This window comes from Pristiophorus japonicus, chromosome 1 (assembly GCF_044704955.1).
Source record: "Pristiophorus japonicus isolate sPriJap1 chromosome 1, sPriJap1.hap1, whole genome shotgun sequence".
Classification (NCBI taxonomy): domain Eukaryota; kingdom Metazoa; phylum Chordata; class Chondrichthyes; family Pristiophoridae; genus Pristiophorus; species Pristiophorus japonicus.
In genome coordinates, this window is record NC_091977.1 from 268,782,888 (window position 1) to 268,806,992 (window position 24,105).

Here is a 24,105-nt window from a genome sequence, read left to right on the forward strand (position 1 = left end):
AATTTTCATATTGTATATGTAAAAATTCTATAATTGGTGTTGTACAATTTAATGGCAATATTCCATCATATTCCAGTGAGAATTATCAGCGAATATTCTTCTTACATTATTTGCAATTTACAAACATATTTTAGTGTACAGCCTTGGAAGTGTCAAGTAGTGACTGGTCATTACTATTACCTTGGAGTGTTTAAGATTATTTTTTGAGTCATGTATGCATAGAATTTATCATGGAGCAAATATAACTATAACTATTCGCTTTAATTATGAGGAAAGACTGCAGAAACTGGTGCTCTTGGCATTAGACGAAGAATGCTTGGTAATCTGATAAGAGGTATCAAAATAATTTTGATAAGTAGAGAAAAACTGGTCGGAGAGTTAGTTAATGACAAGAAGGCATAAATTGATCACAAAGAGATCAATGGAACAGATTATTTTTTTTAAACATTTTTATATAATCAGGTTAAGGCATGAAACGCCCTGCCAGAAAGTGGTGGAAGCACAAGTCACAACAGCTTTTAAAAGAGAAGTGAATAAATATTTATTTTTTAAATGGGGAAAGGGCAGTGAAATTGTAAGCACTTCCAAAGAGCCAATGCAGGCACAATGTGCCAAAAACTTCCTCCCGTGCTGTATTTTTCCCCTTAGTGGCTCGGAGTCTTTTTGCCTCTCCCAGGAAATTACATGGCTGCAGGGAAAGGAGTATTTAGCCTTGATAGTCCATTAGTTAAGCTAGTTTGTTATGATTACACTAGGAAGGGGCTAATTGAGTCCAAAGATCCTCAATAATTAGAAAGTGCCCAACTGCACAACATAGAATGGAACCAAATGCCAAACTAACTTATCAGTTTAGAGATTAATTGCAACGGATGGCATGATAAATGAATATCGTTTCATCATAAGAGTTACATATTTTGAAAAGTTTGGTTAAAAAACATACACCGTGTTTACGGTTCTATAGGAGATTACATGATACTGACCAGCCCTCTTAATGGAGTCGAGAGGAATTCGATCTGCTGTGTCATACTTTGTATGATAAATATAACCATTTTCAATGAAAGCCAGATCTATTCCTGTAAAAGAACACACATCATAAGAGGCTCCCAAGCAAATTAGGGACACAATCTCTCAGAATACATAATGCATCAGTTGGAAAAAAACACACAGAAACCTATTAACAGTACAACCTCAATGAACCATATTGCCATCATCTGTTAAAATTCTCATTGGGGTCAGGTTTCGGCCAACGGCACAGTCGGAATCACGTCTTACTTTTAATTCTAGGTATTCGGGTGACTGTTTTAAAGTACAGCAGATGAGAAAAGAAATCATCACCACATTACGTTGTTGAATAGTAAAAACCTGAATGTTCATTTCACTGATAATGAAGCTGCATAACAATTTTACAAGGCAAGTCCAGGTAAACTCATTGAATGAACGCAACAATAAAATGATCATTGAGGTTCTGCCTTTCATTTCATCTGTTTACAGAATCCATCAGTGGGGAGGAAGGGAACGGAAGCGATCACAAGAACAGGAGTAGGCCATTTGACCCTCGAGCCTGCTCCGCCATTTAATAAGATCATGGCTGATCTGATCATGGACTCGGTTCCAGTTTCCTGCCTGCTCCCCATAACCTTTTACTCCCCTTATCGCTCAAAAAATTTTCTATCTCCGCCTTAAATATATTCAATGACCCAGCCTCCACAGCTCTCTGGGGCGGAGAATTCCACAGATTTACAAACCTAAGAAATTCCTCCTCATTTCAGTTTTAAATGGGCGGCCCCTTATTCGAAGACTATGCCCCCTAGTTTTAGTTTCCCCTATGAGTGGAAATATACTCTGCATCCAACTTGTCCAGACCTCTCATTATCTTATATGTTTTGATCAGATCACACTTCATTCTTCTGAACTCCAATGAGTATAGACCCAACCTACCTTCATAAGTCAACCCCCTCATAAGAACACAAGAAATAGGAACAGGAGTAGGCCATAAGGCCCCTCGAGCCTGCACCGCCATTCAAGATCATGGTAGATCTGATCATGGGCTCAGCTCCACTTCCCTGCCCGCTCCCCATAACCCCTTATCTTTTAAGAAACTGTCTATTTCTGTCTTAAATTTATTCAAAGTCCCAGCTTCCGCAGCTCTCTGAGGCAGCGGATTCCAAGATTTACAACCCTCAGAAGAAATTTCTCCTCATCTCAGTTTTAAATGGGCGGCCCCTTATTCGAAGATCGTGCCCTCTAGTTCTGGACTCCCCCATCAGTGGAAATATCCTCTCTGCATCCACTTCGTCAAGCTTCCTCAATGGGGTCAAGTTTCAGCCCGAGTTGCTCCTATTTTTTTGGAGCAACGAGTTTAGAGTGGAGTATCTTAGAAATTGCAATTCTCAGCATTTAGTTTGCTCCAGTTCTAGTGAGTTAGAACAGTTTCATTTTGGAACAGATTTTTTTTCCAAAAGGGGGCGTGTCCAGCCACTTACACCTGTTTTGCAAGTTTAGGCAGCGAAAACTTAATCCAAACTAACTTAGAATGGAGTAAGTGTAGATTTTTGTATGCTCAGAAAAACCTTGCCTACACTAAGAAGTCAGGCATAGGGAACGAGATGGGGGGAAAGAGGGAGGGAGGGAAGGAAGTTGAAACACGTCACTTTTACAAATAAAGAGCCATCATCAATAATGAGATAAATAAATCAATAAATCAACCCCAAAAAAAAATCAATAAAAAATTAAGTTTCTACTCACAGTGCAGCACTGGGAGCCGTCCAACAGCATGCTGGGACGTCCCCCCACCCAGTGTCTCTCTCTCTCTGCGTCAGTGTTTCTGACAGGAAGAGGAAGGGATGGGGGGGGGGGAAGAAAAAAAAAGAGCGGCAGGCAGTGGACCTGAACCGGAGTGGCAGCTGAAGCTCAAGACAAGGGAGGTCCAGTCCGATCTTCGCCACCCCAGTGAGCCCATTCAGCCAGGGCTAGGGGTGGCATGCTTCGGGCCCATCCCACACAGCCTCAGCAGCCTGGAGCTACTGCACATGCATGCACACTCAAGCGCGGATGTGCAGAAGTCCCGGCACTGTTTTCAGCGACGGATCCTGGCTCCGCCCCCCACAGCTTGTGCTGCGCCAAGGGCCTGGAACGTTCCAGCAGCGGGGAGAATACCGAGGCAAGTTTGTTGTTCTAAAAATTCGGCGCAGCTCACGGAGTTGCGCCGTTCTAAGCATGGGGGCAAACTTGGGCCCATAATCTTATATGTTTTGATAAGATCACCTCTCATTCTTCTGAATTTCAATGAGTAGAGGCCCAACCTATCAACCTTTCCTCATAAGTAAACCCTCTCATCTCCGGAATCAACCTAGTGAACCTCCCCTGAACTGCCTCCAAAACAAGTATATCCTTTCGTAAATATGGAAACCAAAACTGCACATGGTATTCAAGGTGTGGCCTCACCAATACCTTACATAGCTGTAGCATGACTTCCCTGCTTTTATACTCCATTCCTTTTGCAATAAAGGCCAAGATACCATTGGCCTTCCTAATCACTTGCTGTACCGGCATACTATGTTATATATGTGTAAACTTGTAAATGCCTTGTGTAGCTCATTTCCTGGAGTCCAGCACCTGTACTTCAGGAGGCCTCACAGGCTGGAGAGGCACTCTGGAGACCTGCATAAAAGACTATGGTCACACTTTACTTTGAGCTCAAGAGTCTAGTCAGGCTCTTTATTCATACATAACTGGTGACGAGATACAGATGACAAACCCAACGACGCAGAGAACAGTGGGCATCCTGAAGAAATTTTCGGAGGGAGATCATTGGGAAATCGTCGTGGAGTGACTCGACCAATACTTCGTGGCCAATGAGCTGGAAGGAGAAGCGAACGCTGCCAAACAAAGGGCGATTCTCCTCGCCGTCTGCGGGGCACCAACCTCATGAAAAATCTGCTTGCTCCAGCGAAACCCACAGAGAAATCGTACAATGATCTGAAGGCCAGGAAGTGGCGAGTTATGTTGCCGAGCTGAGACGCCATACAGGACATTGTGAATTTGAAGGACATTTGGAGCACATGCTCAGGGACTTTTTCGTACTTGGCATCGGCCATGAAGTGATACTTCGCATTTTTTGACTGTAGATACCCCAACCTTGAGTGAAGCCATAGCGATAGCCCAGGCGTTCATTGTAAATACTAAACAAATCTCTCAGCACACAAGTGCTGCTACAAGTACCGTGAACAAATTGATGTTTCCAAATCACAACATACAGGGCAGGCCCCACATGCCTGCAGCTGCACGTCCGCAGATGTCTCAGAGTCCACCATCAAGGGTGATGAATGCAAGGCCATTAACACCTTGTTGGCTCTGCGGGGGTGATCATCATTTCCATTCATGCCGCTTCAAAGGCTATGTTTGCAAGGGCTGTGGAACAATGGGGCACCTCCAATGTATGTGCAGGCAAGCTGCAAATCCTGCTAATCGTGCAAACCACCATGTTGCAGAGGAGGACAGATCCATGGCGGATCACGACAAATCAGAGCCTCAGACCGAGGAGGCAGAGGTATATGGGGTACACACATTTACCACAGTGTCCCCCAATAATGCTGAAGGTTGAATTAAATGGCAGCAAGGCCACAAAGCCAGTCCTGACTCCCATTCGCACTAAACTGAGAACTTACACAAAGGAACTGATTCCCGTAATCGGCAGTGCTACTGTAAAGGTCTCCTACGATGGAGCAGTGCACAAGCTACCACTCTGGATGGTACCGGGCGATAGTCCCACGCTACTCGGCAGGAGCTGGCTGGGAAAGATACGCTGGAACAGGGACGACGTCCGTGCGCTCTCGTCCGTTAATGACACTTCATGTGCCCGGGTCTTAAACAAGTTCCCCTCGCTGTTCGAACCAGGCATCGGGAAGTTCCAAGGAGCAAAAGTGCAGATCCATTTGATTCTGGGGGCGCGACCCATCAATCACAAGGCGATAGCAGTACCGTACATGATGAGAGAGAGAGAGGGGGTGGAGATCAAGCTGGATCGACTGCAACGAGAGGGCATCGTTTCGCCGATCGAATTGAAGGAGTGGGCCAGTCCTCAAGGGAGATGGCACCGTCAGAATCTGTGGCGATTACAAAGTAACTATCAATCGTTTCTCCCTGCAGGATCAATACCCACTACCAAAGGAAGACGACCTGTTTGCGAAGCTGGCGGGAGGAACGACATTCACGAAGCTGGACTTAACCTCGGCCGACATGATACGGGAGCTGGAGGAATCATCAAAGGGCCTCACCTGCATCAACACGCACAAAGGGCTCTTCAATTACAATAGATGTACGTTTGGAATTCGATCAGCGGTGGCGATATTCTAGAGAAACATGGAAAGCTTACTGAAGTTGGTCCCGCGCACAGTGATCTTCCAGGACGACATCTTGGTCACAGGTCGGGACACAGTCGAGCATCTGCAGAACCTGGAGGTTCTTAGTCGACTCAACCGTGTGGGGCTCAGGTTAAAACGTTTGAACTGCATTTTCCTGGCGCCTCAAGTGGCGTTCCTGAGGAGAAGGATCGCGGTGGCCGGCATCAGGCCCATCGATTCGAAGGCGGAAGCAATCGAGAATGCACCGAGTCCACAGAACGTGACGGAGCTGCTGTCGTTTCTAGGACTCCTGAAGTACTTTGGTAACTTCTTACCGGGTCTCAGCACACTGTTAGAACCATTGCATGCCTTACTGCATAAAAGGAGACGAATGGGTTTGGGGTAAAAGCCAAGAAAATGCCTTTGTAAAAGCTAGAAAATTGTTATGCTCAAACAAATTGCTTGTGTTGTATGATCCACGTAAACGTTTGGTACTAGCATGTGATGTGTCGTCGTACAGGGTCGGGTGTGTATTGCAACAAGCTAATCAATCTGGGAAATTGCAACCGGTTGCTTATGCATCCAGAAGTCTGTCTACAGCTGAGATAGCCTACAGCATGATTGAAAAAAGAAGCATTAGCATATGGGGTAAAGAAAATGCATCACTATCTGTTTGGGCTTAAATCTGAACTGGGAACTGACCATAAGCCACTGATAGCCCTTTCTTCCGAAAGTAAGGGGATAAATACGAATGCACGGCCCGCATCCAGAGATGGGCGCTCACAATGTCCACATACAACTACGCCATCCGCTACAGGCCAGGCACAGAAAACTGTGCCGATTACCCACCACGGAAATGGCACCATCCACAGATTTAGTCATGGTAACAGAAGCATTAACGTGTGAGCAATCACCCGTCACAGTCCGACAGATTAGAACCTGGACGAGCCAGGACCCATTACTGTTCCGAGTAAAAAATTGTGTGCTTCACGGGAGCTGGTCCAGTGTCCCATTGGAAATGCAGGAAGAGATAAAGCAGTACCAGTGGCGCAAAGATGAAATGTTTATATAGGCAGACTGCCTTCTGTGGGGTAATCGGGTAGTGGTTCCCAAGAAGGGCAGGGACACGTTCAGCAGTGATCTCCACAGTACTCACCCAGGCATTGTAATGATGAAAGTGATAGCCAGATCTCACGTGGTGGTGGCCCGGTATCGATGCGGACTTAAGAGTCCTGCACAGATGTAACACATGCTCGCAGTTAAGCAATGCACCCAGGGAGGCGCCACTAAGTTTATGGTCTTGGCTCTCCAAACCGTGGTCCAGGGTCCATGTCGACTATGCAGGCCTGTTTTCGGGTAAAATGTTCCTAGTGGTTGTAGATGCATACTCCAAATGGATTGAATGAAAGATAATGTCGGCAAGCACGTCCGTTGCCACCACTGAAAGCCTGCGGGCCATGTTTGCCACGCACGGCCTGCCTGATGTCCTTGTGAGTGACAACGGGCCATGTTTCATCAGTGCCGAGTTCAAAGAGTTCATGACCTGTAATAGGATCAAACATGTTACATGTGCCCCGTTCAAACCAGCATCCAATAGTCAGGCAGAGAGAGCAGTGCAAACTATCAAGCAGAGCTTGAATAGGGTAACTGAAGGCTCACTGCAGACTCGCCTATCCCGAGTCCTGCTTAGCTACCGCACGAGACCCCACTCGCTCACTGGGATTCCACCCGCTGATTAGGCTCTCGTTAGTTCACCCTGATCTACATGAACAGGTGGAGAGCAGACGGCTTCAACAAAGTACATAGCGCAAATGTGTCACGCGAAATTGAAATCAATGATCCTGTATCTGTGTTGAACTATGGACAAGATCCCAAGTAGCTTTCCGGCACTGTTGTGGCCAAAGAGAGGAGTAGGGTGTTTCGGGTCAAACTTTCAAACGGACTCATCCACCGGAAACACTTGGACCAAATCAAACTCAGATTCACGGACTATCCAGAACAACCCACATTGGACCCTACTTTATTTGACCTCGCAACATACCTACCAGTGGCAACCGACAACGCGGTTGACCACGAAGCAGAACCTATCGCCCGCAGCAGCCCAGCAGGACTCACCACACCAGGCAGCCCAGCAAGGCCAGCTGCACTGCAGCCCAGCGAGGGCCCAACAAACGGTTCACCAAAACCAGCATTTGCACCAAGACGATCAACCAGGGCAAGAAAGGCCCCAGATCGACTCACCTTGTAAATAGTTACACTATTGACTTTTGGGGATTGAGGAGGGGGGGTGGCGGGGAAGAAGAGTGTTGTTATTTTTATAAACCCGTAAATACCTTGTGTAGCCACCAGAGGGCTCATCCCCTGGAGTCCCAAGGGATCCCACAATCCCTTGGGAGCACTGGTACTTAAGGAGGCCTCACAGGCTGGAGGCGCACTCTGGAGACCTGCAATAAAAGACTACGGTCACACTTTACTTTGAGCTCACAGTATCCAGTCAGACTCTTTATTCATACATAACACTATCCTTTTGTGTTTCATGCACAAGTACCCCCAGGTCCCACTGTACTGTGGCACTTTGCAATCTTTCTCCATTCAAATAATAACTTGCTCTTCGTTTCTTTCTGCCAAAGTGCATGACCTCACACTTTTCAAAATTATACTCCATCTGCCAAATTTTTACCTAATCACTTAGCCTGTCTGTGACCTGTTGCAGATTTTGTGTGTCCTCCTCACACATTGCTGATGATACAAAGATGGGAGGAAAAGCAAACTTGGCTACGTTACACTCGGTCCCTTCTTCCAAGTCGTTAATATCGATTGTAAATAGTTGGGGTCCCAGCACTGATCCCTGCGGCACCCTACTAGTTACTGATTGCCAACCAGAGAATGAACCGTTTATCCTGACTCTCTGTTCTCTGTTAGCCAATCCTCTATCCTTGCTAATATATTACCTCCAACCCCCTGAATTTTTATCTTGTGCAGTAACCTTTTATGTGGCACCTTGTCAAATCATCTCTGGAATCAACCAAGTGAACCTTCTCTGAACATCCTCCAAGGCTAGTATATCCTTCCTTACAGTTGCAGCAGGGCATTCTCGGGGGGGGGGGGAAGAGAGAAGAGGGTGAACAGCCAGAGATCGTGGTCCATAACGGTACCAATGACATAGAGGGATGAGGTCTTGCAGGCAAAGTTGAAAGAGCAAGGAGATATTGAAAAGCAGGACCTCAAAAAAAGGTAGTAATCTCCGGATTACTCCCGGTGCCACAAGTGAGTACAGAAATAAGAGGATAGAGCAGATGAATGCATGGCTGGAGAGATGATGCAGGAGGGAGGGCTTTAGATTCCTGAGGCATTGGGACTGCTTCTGGGAGAGGTGGGACCTGTACAAGCCGGACGGTTTGCACCTCAACAGAGCCGGGACCAACATCCTCACGGAGGCGGTTTGCTAGTGCTGTTGGGGAGGGTTTAAACGAGCTTGGCAGGGGGATGGGAACCTGAGAATGGATTCAGTAGGGAGGGGAGTAAAGCTGGAATTGGAAAGCAAAAATGTAGAAAGTGAATTTGAAGGCAGAGGAAACAAAGGCTTGAAAGTAGTCAACAAGGAGGTCTGGCGGTACTAAATGGTGTATTTTTCAATGCAAGCAGTATAGCGAATAAAGCAGATGAGCTGAGAGCACAGGTAGACACTTGGTAGTATGATATTATAGCTATTACAGAGACATGGCTAAAAGAGGGGCAGGTATGGCAGCTCAACATTTCTGGTTACAGGATCTTCAGACGAGATAGAAAGGGGGGTAAAAAGGAAGGGGGGGGGTCACGGTATTGATTAAAGAAATTATTACAACTGTGAGGAGGGATGATACGTTAGAGGGATTATCAAACGAGGCCACATGGGTTGAACTGAAAAACAAAAAAGGGCCGATCACACTGCTTGGAGTGTATTATAGACCCCCAAACCTTGAGAGGGAGCTAGAAGAGCAAATATGTAGGCAAATTTCTGAGAAGTGCAAAAACTATAGGGCAGTAATAGTGGGGTATTTCAACTAGCCTAATATTAACTGGGACAAAATTAGTGTGAATGATAATAGAGAGTGCGGAATTCCTAAAATGCATTCAAGAAAACATTTTTAGCCAGTATGCAGCAAGCCCAACACGGGAGGGAGCAGTTCTGGATTTAGTTTCATGGAATAAAGCTGGGCAGATGGAAGGGGTATCAGTCGGAGAACATTTAAATGCTAGTAACATAGGGCCCAAGTTTCGGTTGGAGTTGCTCCTATTTTTTTGGAGCAACTAGTTTAGTTTGGAGTATCTTAGAAATCGCAATTCTCGGCATTTAGTTTGCTCCAGTTCGAGTGAGTTAGTTTAGTTTTGTTTTAGTTGAGTTTTTTCTTCCCGAAAAAGGGGCGTTACCAGCCACATAAGCCTGTTTTGCAAGTTTAGGCAGCGAAAAGTTACTCCAAACTAACTTAGAACGGAGCAAGTGTCGACTTTTGTACACTCAGAAAAACCTTGCGCACACTTTAGAATTCGGCGCAGGTAGCCAGAGATGGGGGGGGGGGGGGGGAGGGCAGTTAGGGGATTTTCCAAAGCATTAAACACTTCACTTTATCCAATAAAGAGCCATCATGAATAATAAATGATAAATAAAATCAATAAATCAACCAATAAAAACATTTAAAGTTTCTACTCACCTACTGCAGCACCTATCCGTTCGGGAGCACTGGGAGCCCTCCAACAGCCTGCCGAAGAGCTGGTCCGGTGGGTCCCGCTGCCGAGGAGGTGTTCGGGCGGGGCCCGCCACCAGGGAGGAGTTCGGGCGGGCCCCGCACTGAGGAGGCAAGGGCAGTGGCGACGAGGCGAGGGACGGTGAGGCAGGCAGGCCACTTGGCCTGGGATGGGGCTGCGAACATCGCGACGTCCCTTCGGCCAGGGATAGGGTCACCTGGAGACAGGGCGCACTGGGAGGGTCAGAAGCTACTGCCCACGCGCGCAGCTGCTAGCACTCTTTCGGTGCAGGGTTGTAGCTCCGCCCCCAGCTGCTTGTGCGGAGTTGTGCGGACTGCTAAACTGGCCTGCTGAACACCGAGGATTGCGAGGTAAGTTTTAGGCGCGCTTTTAATTCTACAAAATAGGCGGGCCTCTCGGAGGTGCGCCGTTCTGCCGAAACTTGCGCTCAATGAAACACGGAAATTTACAGCGCAGGAGGCCATTTCGGCCCATTGTATTCGCACCGGCCAACAAAGAGCCACAGGGTCCTCGGTCAGCAGCCCTGAAGATTACATATAAACCTATGAACAGTGAACAATGGTGGAAAGGTAAAGGGCACCCAGCCCAACCAGTCCGCCCCACATAACTACGACATCCCTTACACTAAAACATTCTACATTCCACCCCAACCGGAACCATGTGATCTCCTGGGAGAGGCAAAATCCAGATAAAAACCCAGGCCAATTGGGGAAAAAAAATCTGAAAAAATTCCTCTACGGCCCATCCAGGCGATCTAAACTAATCCAAGAGATTACCCTGGCCGTATTCGATTCCCTGCAGTACGTACCGTCGTATCTGTGCTAGCCAACGAGGTTATCCAGTTTAATCCCAATCACCAGCTCTAGGTCTGTAACCCTGCAGGCGATGGCACCTTAAGTGCCCATCCAAGCACCTTTTGTATATGGTGAGGGTTTCTGCATCCACCACCCTGCCAGACAGTGAGTGCCAGACGCCCACAACCCTGTGAAGAAGCCCCCCCTCAAATTCTCTCTGTACCTTCCAGCAACCACTTTAAAACTATACCCCCTCGTAACAGACCCCTCCACCAATGGAAATAGGCCTTTGCTATCCACTATATCCAAGTCCCTCAAAATTTTGTACACCTCAAATGGAGGTCTCCTCTCAGCCTCCTCTGTTCCAATGAGAACAAACACAACCTATCTAACCTGTCCTCATAACTAAGATTCTCCATTCCAGGCAGCATCCTAGTAAATCTCCTCTGCACTAGAGGGTGCGATCACTTCCTTCCTATAATACAGCGACCAGAGCTGCACACAGTACTCCAGCTGTGACCTAACCAGAGTATTATACAATTTAAGCATAACCTCCCTGCTCTTGTATTCGATGCCTCGGCCAATAAAAGCAAGCATTCAGTATGCCTTCTTATCCACCTGGCCTGCTACTTTCAGGGATCTGTGGACAAGCACGCCAAGGTCCCTTTGTTCACCTACACTATTAAATGGCCTTCCACTTAATGTGTATACCCTTTCCTTTTTAGCCCACCCAAAGTGCATCACCTCACACTTCTCTGAATTAAATTCCATTTGCCACTGCTCTGCCCACCTGACCAGTAGATTGATATCCTCCTGCAGCCTCTTCCTCTTCATTATCAACCACACAGCCAAATTTAGTGTCGTCTGCAAACTTCTTAATCATACTCCCTATATTTGAATCTAAATCATTGATATATACACCACAAAAAGCAAGGGACCCAGTACTGAGCCCTGCAGAACCCCACTGGAAACATCCTTCCAGTCACAAAAACATCCATCAATCATTACCCTTTGCTTCCTACCTCTAAGCCAATTTTGGATCCAACTTGCCACTTTGCCCTGGATCTCATGGGCTTTAATCTTCATGACTAGTCTACCATGTGGGACCTTCTCAAAAGCTTTGTTCAAGTCCATATATACTACATCATACGCACTACCCTCATCGACCCATTGGTTACCTCCTCAAAAAATTCAATCAGGTTAGTCGAATACGATCTTCCCTTAACAAATCCATGCTGACTGTCTCTTATTAATCCTTGCCTTTCCAAATGTAGATTTATCTTGTCTTTCAGGATTTTTTCCAATAATTTCCCCACCACTGAGGTTAGGCTGACAAACCTGTAATTACTCAACCTATCCCTTTCTCCCTTCTTAAATAAGGGTACCACATTAGCAGTCCTCCAGTCCTTCGGCACCATGATCAAATCCAAAGAGGACTGGAAAATAATGGTCAAAGCCTCTGCTATTTCCTCTTTTATTTCGCTCAGTAGCCTGGGATGCATTTCATCCAGGCCTGGGGACTTAACCACTTTCAAAGCTGCTAAACCCCTTAATACTTCCTCTCTCACTATGTTTATTTCATCCAGAATTTCACACACCACCTCGATAGCAGTATCTGCATTGCCCCTTTCCTTTGTGAAAACAGACGCAAAATATTCATTAAGAACCATACCAACATCTTCCGCCTCCAAAGATTACACTCATGGTCTCTAATAGGCCCTAACCCTTATCCTCTTGCCCTTAATATATTTGTAGAACATCTTTGGGGTATCCTTAATTTTACTAGCCAAGAATTTTTCATGCTCTCTCTCAGCATTCCAAATATCCTTTTTAAATTTTGTCTCTTAACTTTCTATATTCTGCCAAAGATTCTATAGTATTTAGCCGTCGGTATGGGACATAAGCTTCCCTTTTTTCTTTATCCTCCCTTGCAAGTCCCCAGACATCCAGGGGGCTATAGAATTGTTATTCACAACCTTTTTCTTCAAAGGCACATGTTTGGCCGGAGCCTTCCGGATCTCCTCCTTGAATGTCAGAACAGTGGGAGGCACTGGTTTAACCACAAGTAGTTTTTTCCAGCCCACTGTGGCCAAGTCACTCCTCAACTTAGCAACGTTAGCTTTTCCCCAATTTGGGACTTTTATTCCAGGCTTATCCTTGTCCTTATCCGTAACCAACTTGAATCTGACTGAATTATGGTCACTGGCACCCAAGTGTTCTCCCTTCAACCTGCCCAGCTTCATTCCCCAAAACCAAGTCCAAAACCGCCCCCTCTCGTGGTGGGCTTGTTATATACTGACTAAAAAAGTTCCCTTGAATGCATTTTAAGAATTCTGCACCTTCTATACCCTTCACACTATATTTGTCCCAATCAATATTTGGACAGTTAAAATCCCCTACTATTACTACCCGATGATTTTTGGACTTCACAGCAATTTGCCTATATATTTGCTCCTCTATCTCCCTCCCACTGTTTGGGATCTATAATACACACCCAGCAGTGTGATCGCCCCTTTTTTATTTTTCAATTCGACCCATATGATGATCCCTCTAACACATCATCCCTCCTCACCATTGTAATAGTTTCTTTAATCAATACCGCGACCCCCCCCGCCAGTCTTGCCTAAAAATCCTGAAACAAGGAATATTGATCTGCTAAACCTGCCCCTCTTTCAGCAATGTCCATGTCATGGCTATAATGTCACACTCCCAAGTATCTACCTGTGCGTTTAGCTCATCCGCCATAATAGTGACCATAATTCAGTCAGATTTAAGGTAGTTATGGAAAAGGACAAGGATAGTCCAGGAATAAAAGTTCTAAATTGGGGAAAAGCCAACTGTGCTAAGCCGAGAAGTGATTTGACCATAGTGGACTGGAAACAGCTACTTGAAGGTAAATCAGTATCGGAGCAGTGGGAGGCATTCAACGAGGAGATCCATAGGGTTCAGGTCAAATATGTAACCTTAAAGAAAAAGGGAGGGACTAACAAATCTAGAGCCCCCTGGATGTCGAGGGACATACAGGGTAGGAGAAAAAAAGAGGCTTATGACAGATACAGAGGGCTGAATACTGCAAAATCTCTAGGAGGAGTATAGAAAGTCCAGGGGTGAAATTAAGATATTAGGAAAGCAGACAGCATGAAAAATTCTTGGCAAGTAAAATCAAGGAAAACCCAAAGATGTTTCACAAATATATTAAGAGCAAGAGGATAACTAAAGAAAGGGGTAGGACCTATTAGAGACCATGAGGGTAATATGTGTGTGGCGGCAGAAGATGTGGGTTTGGTTCTTAATGAATATTTTGTGTCTGTTTCCACAAAAGAGAGGGGCGATGCAGACACTACTATCGAGGAGAAGAAATGTGAAATATTAGATGAATTAAACATAGAGAGGAGGTATTAATGGGTTTAGCAGCTTTGAAAGTGGATAAATCCCCAGGCCCGAGTGAAATGTATCCCAGGCTGCTCAGTGAAGCAAAAGAGGAAATAGCAGAGGCTTTCACAATCCTCTCTGGCTTCAGATGTGGTGCCAGAGGACTGCTAATGTAGTACCTTTGTTTAAGAAGGGAGAAAGGATAGACCGAGTAATTACAGGCCAGTCAGCCTAACCTCAGTGGTGGGAAAATTATTGGAAAAAATTCTGAAGGACAGAATGAATATAGAAAGACACAGATCAATCAAGGACAGTCAGCATGGATTTGTTAAGGGAAGGTCGTATCTGACTAACTTGATTGAATTTTTTGAGGAGGTAACCAGGAGGGTCGATGAAGGCAAAGTATATGATGTAGTGTGTATGGATTTTAGCAAAGATTTTGATAAGGTCCCACATGGCAGACTGGTCACAAAAGTAAAAGCACCCGAGATCCAGGGCAAAGTGGCAAGTTGGATCCAAAATTGGCTTGGAGGCAGGAAGCAAAGTTTAATGGTTGATGGGTGTTTTTGCGACTGGAAGGATGTTTCCAGTGGAGCTCCGCAGGGCTCAGTACTAGGTCCCTTACTTTTTGCGCTATATATCAATGATCTAGACTTGACTATAGGGGGTATGATTAAGAAGTTTGCAGACGATACTAAAATCGGCTGTGTGATTGATAATGAAGAAGAAAGCTGCGGAATGGAAGAAGATATCAATCGACTGGTCAGGTGGGCAGAACAGTGGCAAATTGAATTTAATCCAGAGAAGTGTGAAGTAATGCATTTTGGGAGGGCCAACAAGAAAAAGGAACACATTAAATGGTAGGATACTGAGAAGTGTAGAGAAACAAAGAGACCTTGGAGTGCATGTCCACAGATCCCTAAAAGTAGGCCAGGTAGATAAGGTGGTTAAGAAGGCATATGGAATGCTTGCCTTTATTAGCCAAGGCATAGAATACAAGAACAGGGGCGGGGAGGGGGGAGGGGGGTTATGCTTGAACTGTATAAAACACTTTTTAGGCCACAGCTGGAGTACTGCGTGCAGTTCTGGTCAGCGCATTACAGGAAGGACGTGATTGCACTAGAGAGGGTACAGAGGAGATTTACGAGGATGTTGCCGGGAGTGGAGAATCTAAGCTATGAGGACAGATTAGATAGGCTGGATTTGTTATAATTGGAACAGAGGAGGCTGAGTGGAGACCTCATTGAGGTGTATAAAATTATGAGAGGCCTGTTTCCCTTAGCAGAGGGGGTCAACAACCAGGAGGCATAAATGTAAAATAATTGGTAGAAGGTTGAGGGGATTTGAGTGGAAATTTTTTCAGGCAGAGGGTTGTGCGGGTCTGGAACTCACTGCCTGAAAGGATGGTAGAGGCAGGAACCCTCACCACATTTAAAAAGTACTTGGATGTGCACGTGAAGTGCCGTAACCTTCAGGGTTATGGACCTAGAGCTGGAAAGTGGGATTAGGCTGGATAGCCTCTTGCTGGCCAGCATGGACACAATGGGCCGAAATGGCCTCCTTTCGTGCTGTAATTCTATGACTTCTCTACTTCCTTACAATAAAGGCCAAAATTCCATTTGCCTTCCTGATTACTTGCTGTACCTGCATACTAACTTTGTGCTTCACGCACAAGGACCCCCAGGTCCCGCTGTACTGAATCACCTCCATTATGATAGCGGAACCTTGGTGCCTATATCCCTTCTCAGACCTTAGTATTGATTTTGTGCCAAAATTGAGTTTTTAAAAAATTAAAGAGAGTTAATAGAGAGCCTTTTTCCACAGTTCTGGGTACTTTTTTTGGGCAGAGTATTTACTCTCCTATAAATGGCACACACCCTCAATTTTCTTAACACCAAGTCCTGTACCTTTGGTGTGTAGAGAGTGGGCAACCAGATTTCACTGCCAATGCCTTCTTTGGATAGCCATCAGAAGGCGCACAACAGCCACTCAGCAACGACACGTCTATCTGAATTTATATTCTCCCACCAAGAGAAGCCAGAGCTTCCACGCGGAATGGCTCAGATCATGAATGGAGCACAGTGGAAACTGAAGCTTGTGGCCTTCCACTCCCTGGCATTCAGTCTTAGTACATTAATGTGAAGTGACAAACCTGCTGCACTTCCTGAGCAGAATCGCAGTATAGGCCACGAGCCTGATCTAAAATTGGCCTCCATTTGATCTATGGCTGGAGCAATAAAGAGGAATTTTCTCACTCGGGGTCCATTTTATCACAAATTACCCATTCCTTAGAAGGAGGAACTAGTACGCTTTAAATTTATTTCTATCATTTATTGCCTTCCAGTTCTAACCTTCATCACATTCCTACTTATCAATATGGCTTTCACAGACCTAGTGGATTCTCTATCACTGAAATACTACAATTTTAAAATGATTGACAAAGAACTTGATGGTTAAGGAAAATGTGGCACTCCTTTAGAAATTAACAAGAATCTCCCAGTGCAAGAATGTAGATGTATGCCACACTACTTGTATGTCTATAAGAACACTGAAATTCAGTGATCAAACATTGCAAGTTTCTACCAACGTTGATTTGAAGATTTCCAGCTGAGCTGATCTTAATTTCAAGCAAATACCCTTTGAGAAGATTAGTAATGCATCTTGCACTTGATCTCCAGTAGTCTTGGTTAACCCTTGTCACTGGATCAAGACCTAGCTCTGTTAAGCCCGTGTGGTGGCTGGTGTGCAACGGCCACCCCACATTAAAAGAATCCACGCATAGGCATTTTCCACCCTTCAATATGTAGTTCGGGACCTAGAATGTCAGGTCCCTCATTGAAACACCAATGAACTCATCCCTTTTTGTGTGGAAGCGCATCATCCTCGATACGAGGGACTCCTAATACTAATGCAAAGTACCTTGATTCAACATTAAGCATCCCCAAATGTTTTTTTTTTTAAAGTGGTGTATTTGTGAAATGAACGTAGTTTGAAAGCTAAAATTGAACTCGGAATATTTAATAAATTCAGGAATCCCTAGTCGAAATTGTAGTCAATTTACTAAAAAAAAACACCAGTAAAGAAACACTGTACCTGGAATATTGCCATAGTCCCGATAGATTCGGAAATCTGTGTCAGAGGGAATGACCCCACTCTGAAATACTTCCTGACCAACAACGGATGCAAAAGGATGTTTGGCTGCACGAACATATGCTTGAACCAACCAAGGATTTTCAGGACCTTCAGGGAGGTAAAAACAGAACTTTAAGATCACAAAAATGTTTTAAAAATCATTCCAGCAAGCAAACTGGGAGTGAATTGCTCCAGAATTTGCTTCCGGTTTGGGCCGAATGGCCTCCTTCTGTCATGTATAATACTATGAAGGGCTTAACCCATCAGGTGCTGAGGCTGGGGGAGGCGGAAGGGGAAGGAAGGGCAGGGGTGGGGTTCAGCTTTTTGGCAACCACTTTGCTACAATTATGCTTAAATGCACCTCAAACAATTTGCACATTTTTAATATTTTCTATTCTATTATACTGTTTCCAGCAAGTCCCTCTCAAAAAACACCAAATACATGCTGGCAGTGCTGTTAACTCCGTATCAAATTCATAGTATACCACTACACAATTGGTGTAACTCAAAGCAGTTAGATCATCATCTGAAGAACATTACACAATATTATTGTTGCTATAGAACCAGATCTGCAGACAATGTTATAGGTCACAATGTGAAGTTTTGTTTGATACATTTACGCTACAATATTAAAATAAAGTGTCAGTGCAAAGCAGTTTCACTTCACACCAATGCTAAAGTTTTGTGGAAATCTGGATTTATGTCCTAATTTGACTGGCATAAAGTGGAGTAAAACTCCTTCCTCTCACGTTGCTTCATTCTAAAGTCAGGTCACAAGCCCAACTCCAGATTTGCACACAAATTTTACCAGTGGTGTGAAGCGAAACTATTCCACACAAACACCACTTTTGTAGTGTAAATGCAACCCAAGAGACACCATTACAAACACCACAGCAACCAGCCATGGCTCATGCAGCTCCAACATAACACCAGAAACGCAGGGTAGGTTTTCTCCCGACATTGGAATCGATTTAAAATGCCAAAATCAGCGTTAGTAGTGCAGTAAAGGTCTCAAATGGTTTCAGTAGATTTACTGACCTGGTAATGCCGATGGTCACTCTTTGAGGAGCCTACCGCCAGGCAGCCAAAGCACTGACCTGTTCAGGTGGTAGGCCCCTTTTAATATGTAAATCAGGGTCCCATGATCGTGCACAGGACCCCGCGCATCCATTTTAGGATAGAAATGATCGGTCCATACAGCATTTTATCCAATCCGTCTAGGCTGAACTCACTAGGTCCCCAAAGTGAAAGCGCATGGTGTTACTCAGTCGCCTTGTATGATTTTATTTATTTAGCCAATAGGAAGGGTATTGGGGTGGGATGCTTTTGTTGACAGCTGCCACCTTCCAAAATAGATCTTTCAGCAGTTTCTGCATAGAACAGTCACAGATTCAACATTATGTAGCTTTTTATGTAGCTTCTTTACAACAAAACAGTTCCAAAACATTCCAGAGACATGCGAGTAACCAAACAAGTTGAAGAGATGGGTTTTGAGGAGGTTTTTGAAAATAAATAAAATGAGAGGTTTAAGAAGGGAATTCCAGAAGGTAGTTCTGCCACCAATTGTGAGGAGGGTGGTGCAAAAGAGGCCAGAATCAGGAGGTGGTTATAGGGCTGCAGGAGGTTGCAAATATAGAGTGGGGTGAACCCATGGACAGACTTAAAGACAAGAAAAGAACTGTAAATTTAAGGTGGCGGGGCCAGGAAGCCAAGGTAGGGTCGTACGGACCGGGTGAGGAACTATTGCGACTTAGTGCAAGACAGAACACACATGCAGCCAAGTTTCGGACAAGTGGAGAGTTTACAGAGGGAAGATGATAGAAGGACAACAAAGACAGCATTGGAGTCGTCGAGTCTAGAGGTGATGGATGCACATAAAAGGGTTCAGTGGAAGAAGATATGACTCATCCAAGAGTGGAAGACAAGACCAGCCTGCTCACAAATAGACTAACAGTAAAGATGACAGTAGATTATTTTTTTCCACTGCAGTTCCACTAGGTTTTCCCACATCCATTGGAGTACTGGTTTGGTATTAAAATTATCAGTACTCAAAACTTATTTTTTGAATCACTCCCCTTAATTCACTGGTGCAGAAATTGAGGCCACATCCAGTGCCGGCTGAATTCTAAGCCTGCCAAAAACACATACTGCAATATGAAAATAAAACATACTTGCTCAGTTAGCCAGAGGTCCCATATTCACTGCGGCTGCTTTTATGCTATATGGAGCACGTCCCAAAAGATGGCTGCAATCCAAAGGGAAACCTGCCGAAGGCCAGTCACCAGTAAAAGCCAGCATTAAAAAGTCTTTCCAGCTACTGGCTTTAGAGAATTCTATTTGTAAAGTCCTGTCCCCTCAGTACAAATTCACATGAGGCATGTAGTGAAGTCAAGGTCACTCTGGACCTGCATCTTTTATTTCACAGCTCTGGAATGCTGCACTTGCCCGAGACCTGTGCTTATATACCTGTCTTTTGCAAGTGCACCCCCGGTGGCAAGGTATGCTGGTGGTTACAGGTCATATCTTATTACAGTCATGTATAGCATGTTGGGATACAGTTATATATAATAATGTAAGATACATGACACTATTAGGTTTACCTTCAAGTTGCCACCAGCTCCTCAAGGTCCTGGCTTTGGAAATAGACTACATGAATGAGGATGAAAAAAGAAATGCAAGTAGCAGCAAGTTTTGAAATGCTCCTCTTGCCCACAATTTGCCTTCCTGATTTCTAATTAAAACAGAGCACATACAACAACCATTGTATAATAACCAGTTTCCACCACAAACAAAACAATGGGTTACCTGACTGAAAAACAAGCTCCTTCCCTCCTACACCAGCAGCTTCGAGGTTAATAAATGCCCTTATGAGCTTAGCCCAAGGGTGCTGTGTAATAAATCCATGGCTTGCCTGCCAAAAAATAAAACAAGCACAGGATGGTACATTCAAGGTCAGAAAGGTTAAGGCGGTGTTACTTTGGTGTTGTCGATATTCAACATATTGGTCCACGTTATAAACTTACTTGCAAAATATTCTCTTCTGCTCCATTGAAAACAAATATGACTGCGTGTTGCAGGGGAGTAGATGATTTAGACAGTGCATTCAGAACTTCCAGCATAACTGCACAACTGACTGCATCATCACTGGCACCTGTCAAAAACAAGCAACTCTTCAGATTGCACTGGAGAGGGTACAGAGGAGATTTACGAGGATGTTGCCTGGACTGGAGAATTTTAGCTATGAGGAAAGATTGGATAGGCTGGGGTTGTTTTCTTTGGAACAGAGGAGGCAGAGGGGAGACCTTATTGTGGTGTATAAAATTATGAGGGGCTTCGAGTGGATAGGAAGGACCTATTTCCCTTAGCAGAGCAGTCAACAACCAGTGGGCATTGATTTAAATTAATTGGTAGGAGGTTGAGAGGGGATTTGAGGGGAAATTTCTTCACCCAGAGGGTGGTTGGCAGTCTGGAACTCACTGCCTGAAAGGGTGGTAGAGGCAGAAACTCTCACCACATTTAAAAAGTGCCGTAACGTACAGGGCTACAGATCAAGAGCTGGAAATTGGGATTAGGCTAGATAGCTTTGTTGGCCGGCGCAGACACGATGGACTGAAATGGCTTCTTCTGTGCTGTAAATTTCTATCATTCTACATGGATCATTGGCATTTATACTTTTAATACAAATTAACCCAGACAAAAGCAAGACTTCCTCTGTATTGACAGCTGCTGGGATTCCAGGAGTCCTTGAAAAAATGTTTTAATTAAAAATGAAACTAAACTAGTTACACAAAAGAATCTTGAAAACTGATGCAGATTTATATTTAATGTTTTAAGTTTCTCCGAATACATGCCCCACGGAAACCTACATAGTTTAAAAAAAAGTTAGTTAATGTGATTGGATCTGAAATTGGTATAAAGAGTCACAATTCTGAAGAATCATCATCATAGGCAGTCCCTCGGAATCAAGGATGACTTGCTTCTGCACTAGAAATGAGTTCTCAGGTGACTGAAGGGTCCAATGCGAGACCTAGTCCCTGTCACAGGTGGGGCAAACGGTGGTTGAAGGAACAGGTTGGTGGGGTGCCTGGGTTGTCGCGTGCTCCTTCCGCTGTCGAAATGTGAGGAACTCAGAAAATATATCTTCTATATCCTAACCTGCTGTTTGTACCCCATGTTCCCACACTCCAAAAGTACTTAATTGGCTGTAAAGCGCTTCGAGACATGCGGTGCACTATATAAACACAAGTCTTTTTCATTTATCCCTTGGAAGAATCTATCTGGTCTTTTACTCACCATCTACCTTATATGGCTATTTTATAATTAAATATCTTTTCTGTGTGATTATAATACTGTAGTGAGCTTCAACATTGTTGATTTGTCCATGGTAACCATGGCATCCACACACCCAATCAGATCGTTGGAAAAAAGTTCAATCGGTTTCCAGCTTTCACGGCAGTTCCGCAAAACAACAACTCCTACTTAGATTTATATAGCACCTTTAAAAGTGGAAAAACATCCCAAGGTTCTTCCACGTCAGAAATTTTCCCCCCCCTCCCTCCACCAACTGTTTCATTTCTGGTTTCACCTCCAAACACTGAGACCCCATCCCCAGTTCCTCTGCTACCATCTAGTTGCATCTGATATTTCAGGAGTACAGTCAACTGCAGATGCCCAGGTCTCCCTCTGTCAGCTATACATCCATAATGTGGACAATCTTAGGTTTCAATGGGGTCTTTGGCCCACTAAAACTATCGTCGGATGCTGCCTTCAAGATATGGGAACTGGCTTTAGTAACGTTAACATGGGGAGACGGTCCCATGTGCTCCATTTTATGGTAGAGCCCAGCATGCCTGCAGAGACCAGAAACCCAATTTTATGGGGCTATGAGGAGCGTGTGAGGTAATGGAATTAATGAAATGGGATAAAGGACTGTGTTAGTAACAGAAGTGCCTAAAGACATGAATTTTGTCATTGATACCCCTAAAAGATTGTATTCCTTCAATTCATACAAGCCTTGTATTAAACGGAAGGCCATTTGAGTATTGCGACATTAAAAGGAGCTTTATTTCTTTAGCGAGTCAGTCGAGCAATCCTGACCCTCTTCCACAGTAGCTGGAGAGGCAGACACAAAAACTCTTCCACACGCTGCCCAAGATACTGTGTCAGGCTATAGTACCAGTACGTACACCCTGAAATACCAATTGCAACTAGATTGCAAAATATAGGAACACAGTACAGATTACTGATTATTCAGAGAGTAGGGCGAAAGGAAAATAGTCATTTTACCTGGACTGTTGGCCACTGAATCAAAATGGCAGTTTGCAAGCACTGCATGCTTTGCTCCATCTTTTGGTTCCAGCTTCACGACAATATTAGTAATATTATGATAGTAACTGCTGAAACCTCCCAGAAAGTCAATGCTGAAGGAGCCACTTGGTCTCTGGATATCTACTGCTATGCTATGTGCTGCTGCACTTCCTTCTTGGATTTTCTGGATCTGTTTTAGCAGGTAGTTGACAGTCAGGATTTCATTGGCAGGGCTCCCAGCAGGCCTGGGCCCAAAATCAGTGATGTGCTGGAGATGTTTCCTAAAAAAGACAATGAAGGTTTTGTCGCCTTATTAAACAAGAGTTTTATTCGGAGCACTTTTTGAATCGACATCAACCTTTAGCCTCTTGCCCATGAACCTCAACTGCACATTCAAATAGATTTCCAGCAGCCTAGATCTTTCAGTAACCACCATCATATATATCCAGAATTGATGCAGATTTCAGCTCACTGCATTATGCCCCGATTTCAGAAGAGAACCACTTATTGCACTAGTGTGGATTTTACATTCCCCAAAATCAGCACTTCTGAGCAATTTACTGCCATTCATACTGAATCATGAGCAAAAGTGTGAAGGAGTCAAAGACTTGTACATCCCATTAGTCTGGGCTGAACCCACTGCATCATACAAGACATTTCCCCACCCTTTAAATTCTCGATCATACAGAATTACTCTTCTTTTTTAAAATCCTTAAATTGGAAACTGGCTGAAAAAAAAATTAAGACCCTTTTTTTCTCCCTCCCCAATCTTCCCCCAAGGTAGTGACTCACACTGGGAGATAGCTCAGAAGATACCATGCACATATGACTGGTCTTCATACTTGAGCCTCAACAAACAATTCAATTGCTAAAGTCATCACAGTTGAGCCAGTGTCCACATATATGCATTTTCCATCAATGATCACTTGAGAGCAATCAGGAGTGGGAACTCTGCTGCACCACAACTGCAGGCTCACACAGTTTTCTGGTCTCAGCTAAACAGAGGAGCAGCAACCAAATGGAAGCTCAGCTTGTGTTCTTAAGCCTTGGTGTGGGGCTCAAACGCTCAACCTTCTGATCAAAATGGAAACAGTACTAGGTACCACAACATTTCCAAGTAGTTCCAGAAGCAGTGAACCTTTACTAAAGAACAGAATTATAGAAATTTACAGCACAGAAGGCGGCAATTCGGCCCATTGTGTCCGTGCCGGCCGCCAAAGAGCTACCCAGTCTAATCCCACTTTCCAGCTTAGTCCGTAGCCTTGGTTACAGCACTTCAAGTGCACATCCAAGTAATTTTAAAAAATGTGATGAGGGTTGCTGCCTCAACCACCCTTTCAGGCAATGAGTTCCAGACCCCCACAACCCTCTGGGTGAATAAATTTCCCCTCAAGTCCCCTCTAAACATCCTA

At 44.6% G+C, this 24,105-nt stretch overlaps 1 protein-coding gene across 10 annotated transcripts in view; it reads right to left on the minus strand.

Moving 5' to 3' along the window:
• LOC139270467 (endoplasmic reticulum metallopeptidase 1) overlaps nucleotides 1–24,105 on the minus strand; it is a 63,178-nt gene that overhangs the window by 32,511 nt on the left and 6,562 nt on the right. For 7 of the 10 annotated variants that reach the window (XM_070888448.1, XM_070888447.1, XM_070888445.1 and 4 more), the window contains exons 2-7: nucleotides 22,673–22,974; nucleotides 20,410–20,537; nucleotides 20,192–20,297; nucleotides 17,348–17,494; nucleotides 7,676–7,786; nucleotides 981–1,073 (exon numbers count right to left, since the gene is read on the minus strand). In XM_070888448.1, coding sequence (XP_070744549.1) covers nucleotides 981–1,073; nucleotides 7,676–7,786; nucleotides 17,348–17,494; nucleotides 20,192–20,297; nucleotides 20,410–20,537; nucleotides 22,673–22,974 — 887 coding nt within the window. The remainder of the gene's footprint in view (nucleotides 1–980; nucleotides 1,074–7,675; nucleotides 7,787–17,347; nucleotides 17,495–20,191; nucleotides 20,298–20,409; nucleotides 20,538–22,672; nucleotides 22,975–24,105) is intronic. The other 3 variants (XM_070888449.1, XM_070888446.1, XM_070888444.1) reach the window with 1 other exon arrangement.